At 47.7% G+C, this 6,449-nt stretch overlaps 1 protein-coding gene and 1 long non-coding RNA gene across 2 annotated transcripts; one reads left to right on the forward strand and one right to left on the reverse strand.

The window, feature by feature from the left end:
* Positions 1-1,172: 1,172 nt before the first annotated feature.
* On the reverse strand, positions 1,173-2,384 carry LOC123307637. Its single transcript, XM_044890026.1, has 2 exons — positions 2,194-2,384; positions 1,173-2,084 (listed from the first exon to the last, which is right to left on the reverse strand). The coding sequence occupies exon 2, from the start codon at positions 2,060-2,062 to the stop codon at positions 1,289-1,291; it is 774 nt and encodes a 257-aa protein (XP_044745961.1). The 5' UTR covers positions 2,063-2,084; positions 2,194-2,384; the 3' UTR covers positions 1,173-1,288.
* Positions 2,385-3,056: 672 nt separating this feature from the next.
* On the forward strand, positions 3,057-3,733 carry LOC123307638. Its single transcript, XR_006536991.1, has 3 exons — positions 3,057-3,070; positions 3,125-3,352; positions 3,588-3,733. It is a non-coding gene; the product is annotated as an uncharacterized LOC123307638 (long non-coding RNA).
* Positions 3,734-6,449: the final 2,716 nt, after the last annotated feature.

Genomic DNA, 6,449 nt, shown 5'->3' on the forward strand with positions numbered 1-6,449 from the left:
CAGTCGAAAAGTCGAAAAGTGACCGTCGCGGGGGAAAATTTACTTTTATAGGCATATCCCCTCCCACGGTAAAAATCTGAAAATTCCAGAATGCGACAAGACTGAAAAACGTCGTCAGCTCCGGTTTATCGCATATCAACAGATGAAAAACGTTGAAATCTTCAGCGGCATGTAAGAAAAACAACGTGAAATACAGATAAGCGGTTTTTTACATTTACTCTGCACGTCGGAATGAACGTACGGAATATTCGAGAATTAAAATATTTTCAAAGACGGAAATTTAAAACGAAAAAATGCACTAAGATGAACTCCAATTTTCCTCAGAAAACTGGGGTTCATTACACCACCTCCACCTCGGAAGAAATTAACTTACGATGAAATAGTGAGCTTAATTTCACGACTCTATCTACCCCTAGAAATAATGACCTTACTTTCGCGCGCGCCACTGATATACTCGTGACCAGTTTACAATTCAATCAAGTACTTATTCCTCTCTATGGTTGGAAAAGGGTAGTTCCAATGCGCACGCAGAAACGTCAGCGTCAGTCATTTCGGCGCAGGTCTCCGCCATCTTGTCAACGAACTTTGTTCAGCGTTCCGTGGATAAATGGTGTATAACAGTGGAAAATCCTCCCTCTCTATGTGGAAATTCATCTTTATCGATGGTCGGAAACGTGCCATGCTTCATCCCTCCGGTGAGTACCTAATTTAACTGTGTTTGGCGGGTGTTTGAATTCCATCGTGGTTTTGTAGGTTACCCAGGAATCGTGGGAGCTGCAACAGGTGGAAAGCCTCCAACAGCTCGACGTGGGGGCTCAATGGACCGGTTCACCCCCTTCGACCTGGCCATACGGATGTTGGGACTCTCGGAGCCGGCAGGAGACTTGCAGGTGGGTAATTTCTAACAATAAACTCTCCAATCTTCATCGTTCCTCGTGGTCAACTTTTCTTCTTGGAACGGTTTTCTCTGTACTCTGTTTTCAGGTAGACGGTGTTTTCTTCAGGTAAACAGTGTTAAATTGACGGTACAGTAATTTCGATTCGGTTCAGGACAGAAATTGGTTAGATCTATTGGATTAATAGACGGATATACTCAGTTGCAAGGTGAAACAGTATCCTTTATTGGTATTCCTTACATAAGTAACAGATTTTTCGGACAGTTTTAACAGGTTTGATTTATAATTGCATGTTGAACGGATGAAAATCTGTAGATACGGTATTTCGGTCAACGGTGGTGCCTGTACGGAATTTGAACGGAATTGTTACGGTGTAATCGGTTATAACTAAGTTAGTGACGGGCTTCAGTTGTACGTGATTTCTCCTTGCTATTGTCCTTGGCCTCACGGAGTTCTCGACATCTTGGACAGGCACGGAGGGCTAACTCCCTACTGGTTGGCATACGGAACTTGTTCGATTTCTTCCGGGGCGGTTCGGATTGGGTGGATGCGCTGGGGATATCACATTGGACGGCAGCCTCGCGTTGACGGTGATGAGACTGACAAGTACAATTTCTGGTTAATGTACCTAGCAGGCCGCAACTGCTGCAGAAGAGAATCGGGGTACCGGTGCAGTGTGCTCGACTGTGCTCCCCTTGGCCACATCTCCAACACATATTAGGGCGAAGTTCTAAGTAGACATTGGGCCCCATTGTGCCAACTGTACGTACTCTGGCTGGAATCTTGGTTGTTATTTGACGGTTATCTGGACGGTTGTTATGTCGATGGCTGTCATGTTGACGATTATCCGGTTGTTTGGCAATCTTCCCCTTGTTTATGAAATAACGTTTATCTTGCTTATTTCTCTTTTCAGTTGGAATGTCTATCTCCATTGCATTCTGTCTCTGAGTCGGAACAGCCGCCTGTTGTAGTTCCTGCTTCCTGGGTGATGATGTGGAACGGTCGGTGACAGCGGAAGAGGTGTTTGGTTTGGGGCGACCAAATGCTTTGAGTGTCCCCAACGGCAACGGCACAGGACGGGGAGGAGATTCCGGTTCCTGGTCTTTTAGTGGCTCGACAAGACCCAGCTCCTCGTCCAGTCGTTCCAGAAAGTCTGAGTCGCTCATGTTGCTGCCGTCAGACGGTATTCTGAAAAGAGGTAAGATCATTATTACCTGGTATTTTCATTTCTATACGGTGAACACACGGTTTGACTGGCGCAAATTTCTCTTTTTTTTTTCAGGAAGATAATTCTTACGGTTTCAATCCACTGGCACCCAGAGACGGTGGGCAGTGCCGGAGGGAAACCTGAGCTTCAGCCGGAGCCGGCGTTTGCCCTTGACGGTGGTTGGTATCAGGGCGATGACCTCAGTCCGAAGACTGGGTGACCACAGACGGGGGTTCGGTTGAGCCTGGATTTTGGATGCTATTCTTGACGGCAAAATCAGTGTCTTCCCTGGTGCTGGCGGTTCCTGTGGGACGGGAGACAGTTGGGGTGGTGGCGTTAACGGAGCAATTGGTGGAAGCGGTGCTAGTCTCAGTGTGGACACCGGTATCAGTGGGGGTGGCTGAGCTACGGTTTCAACTAACAGGACGGTATCGGTTCCAGGCCACTCCCACTGTGCAGCAGGTCTCCGGTGGGACGGGTTATCCTGGAGCAAACCTTCGATATACCATCGGACGGGGAATCTCAACCGCTCCATCTCCGCACGGTATTTGTCGTCCAGGGATGAGGCCCAAGGCTGTTCCTCCTCACCCTGACGGCACGGTAGGCCGGTCGCCACCTCTACGGCCACTAACCCCAACGCCCACAGGTCGACGGACGTGTCATACGGCTCTAGCCTGCGCTGTTCCGGTGCCCAGTATACCATGGTTCCTGCTGGCTCGGTGAGCAGGGGTTGGGTGGTGGTAAGCGTTTCGGCCAACCCAAAATCTGCCAGCAGGAATCGGCACCGGCGGCGTAAGATATTGGCTTGCTTGATGTCTCGGTGTACTATTTGCCGACGATGACACTCCGTCACGGCTGCTGCTAACTGCCACATCACGCGGTAGAACCGAGATGGCTGGTTCCTCGGCCCCTCTCGACGCAGGAAGGCATTTAGGTCCTCGTCATACAGAGAAATCACCATAAAAAGGTAGTCTCCCTCAATGATGGCCTCTTGCAGGGGTATTATATTTGTATGTTCTAGGGACCTGAGTATGTCGACTTCCTGGATGGCGTGGTGAGTCAACATAGTCCTTTTCACCGCCACTGCTTGGCCGTGTCGTTGGCCTCTATAGACACGCCCAAAGCTGCCTTCTCCCAAGATCTCCCCCAGGTGTAAATGTTCCATCTGAAACATGTTAACTAGACACCTTTTGTCTTACGGAACACTGGTTCTGGTTGGCCGAGCAACTACAGTTATTCAGATCAACAGGTAAACGGAAAATAATAATATAATCGGTAACGGAAAAATTATATACATATGTATATTCGGTAACGGAAAAATAATATATATTCGGTAACGGATAAAAAAATAACGGATTTCCTCCTTTCAGAGGTTATCTTTATAGAACGGTTAACGGATCATGTCAATAATATTATTATGCATGAAATGGTTTTAAATCTTTAATGTGTATGTTAGTGATTTTTCTACCCTCTGTATCTTTCAGGTCATAGACAACAGGTGAAACGACTTTAACAACGGCGAACGGACCGGAAAACTTCGGAGCCAACCTGGCGGCGAAACTGTCAACGGCAGAGGATAAAGGACGGTCCCGGCGTAGAACTTTATCTCCCACATGGTATCGGATTTCTCTTCGTCGAAGATTGTAGTGGTGAGCCTGTTGCTGGAAAGCACGGTATAGTTTAGTACGGACGAACTCATAAGCCTCCTGGAGATGTTTGATCTGTTGAGTACGGTAAGTCATGTCTCTATTTTCTTCTTCTGTACGGTTGGATTCTCCGTTCATTTCATTATTGTGGGGGTTTGTCGAATAAATCGCCCTCGGGACTTCTAGTTCCCTTCCATAATTTAAAAATGCCGGTGTAAATCCAGTAGACTCCTGTTTAGCGGTGTTGATGGCAAACGTTAACTCTCCTATCTTTTCATCCCAGGTTCGTTGATCGGCTTCACAAAACTGTGCTATCATTGTCTTTAGGGTACGGTTAGCTCTTTCTACAGGGTTGCACTGAGGAGTATACGGTGGTGTGAAACGGTGAGCGATGTTCAGCTCTCGGAGACTGTTCTTGAATAGTCTGCTGTCAAATTGTACTCCATTGTCGGATATTACTATTTTTGGGCAACCGTATTTCAGTATGACTTGTTCGTAGAGGGCCGAATAAACAGTTTTGGCGGTGGCTTTCCGCAACGGACGACACTCTACCCACTTTGTGAACCGGTCTTGCATTACCACGATGTAGGAGTTTCCCTTTTTTGACCGTGGCAATGGTCCAACTATGTCCGTGGATACTTCTTTGAACGGCGCATCCGCCATTCGGTGTGGTTGCATCTTACCAGGGGTTTTCTGTTGTGAAACTTTGTACTTTTGGCACGATGTGCAGTTCCTCACGTATTTCGCAATGTCTCTAAACATCCCTGGCCAGTAATAATTTCTGGCTATCCGTGCAATCGTCTTAGCAATCCCCATGTGACCTGCTAGTTCTGAGTCGTGGTTTTCCTGCAGTACTTCTGTTCGCTGTTCGGATGGTACACAGAGTTTCCAGGGTTGGCCGGTTCCATCTTCTGTGAAGTCGGATGAGTCCCAGAAATGTCGCAACAGTTTTCCATTTTCAACGGCGTAGTCAGGAAAATTTGCTGGGTCTTTCTCCACCTCCTGTAACTTTTTGTTGTACCATTTGCACTGGGTTGTTTCTATCTCGGACAAACATACGGAATCTAGGGACGGCAACGGGTTTCGGGACAGGCTGTCGGCTACTTTGTTCATCGATCCTTTACGGTACTGAACTTCGAAGTCGAATTGCTGAAGGAAAACGGCCCATCGAGCAATTCTTCCGGACGGTGACTTGATGGAGTTTAGCCATTTCAGACTCATGTGATCGGAAATTACTGTGAAATGGAATCCTTCTAGGTACGGTCGCAGTTTCTCTATGGAAAATACTATGGCGAGACATTCCTTTTCTGACACTGAGTAATTTTTCTCTGCGGGGTTTAGTGTTCGGCTCACATAGGCGATTACTCTCTCCTCTCCATCGATCACTTGTGTTAGGGCACCTCCAAGGCCCATGTCACTGGCGTCGGTTTGCAGAACGAACGGTTGGGTGAAGTCTGGACAAGCCAGTATCGGAGATTCTGTGAGTTTTTGTTTCAGAAGCTCGAAGGCCTTCTGCTGGTCTTCTCCCCATTTCCAACGGTGTTTCTTCTGCAGTAATCGAGTCAACGGAGAAACTGAATCGGAGAAGTTCTCTATGAAACGACGGTACCAGCTGGCAACTCCAAGGAATCGACGAAGTTCTCGGACGGTTTTCGGTATTGGTAAAGACACTATCGAAGACACTTTGTCGGGATCGGTACAGATGCCATCGGAGGTGACGACATGTCCAAGGTATTTTAGGGATTTTCGCACAAAGTCACACTTGTCGGGGTTGAGACGAAGATTAGCTTCTCTCAACCGTCGGAATACTTCTCTCAAGTTTTCCAGGTGCTCCTCGAAAGTTTCCCCCAGGACAACTATATCGTCCAGGTAAGCGAACGCTTCCGGTTCCATTTCTGGGCCAATGACGGTGTCTAGGAACCTCTGGAAGGTGGCTGGGCTTGCATGTAAACCGAACGGCATCACGGTGAATTGGAACAGACCTCTTCCGGGGACGGTAAATGCAGTAATCGGACGGCTCTCCTTTGCTAATGGTATCTGCCAGTATCCTTGTTTCAGGTCCAGTGTGGAGATGTACTTCGCTTTTCGGAGTTTGTCCAGAATCCCAGAAATGTACGGCAACGGGTATGCATCTTTCACAGACACTTGGTTAACAGCACGGAAGTCGATGCAGAAACGGTACTTTCCGTCTTTCTTCTTGACCAATACAACAGGTGAACTCCACGGTGACTTGGAGGGTTCAATCACTCCCTCAGCCAACATACGGTCCACTTCCTGATTGAAGATCTCCTGCATTTTCGGATTTAGGGGTCGGTACCGTTGTTTGATCGGTTCGGTGCCCGGTTTCAGTTTGATCTTGTGTTCAATCAGGTCGGTTGTACCATACAGGTCTTCGAACTTCTTTAATTCCTCGGTCAGAAATGCCTCCAGTTCTTGTTTCTGAGATTCTGTCAGTTCCAATAGGTGTTCTTCGGCGGTGTGAACCTCTGCGGCGGTTTCGACGGGAGCCATCGGCTTCGAGATCAGTCGGCCTTCCAGAAAGCACTCGGCGGTACTAAGATTTACGGAAAACTTGAAAGTCGACAGAACATCCATCCCCAGAATAATGTCTACCGGTAAGCTTGGTACCAGTAAGAATTTCAAATCAGGCAGTGTGTAATCGGAAATTTGCACGGTGGTGGTGTACAGTTTCGGCGTGAC

Source organism: Coccinella septempunctata, chromosome 2, assembly GCF_907165205.1.
Source record: "Coccinella septempunctata chromosome 2, icCocSept1.1, whole genome shotgun sequence".
NCBI lineage: Eukaryota > Metazoa > Arthropoda > Insecta > Coleoptera > Coccinellidae > Coccinella > Coccinella septempunctata.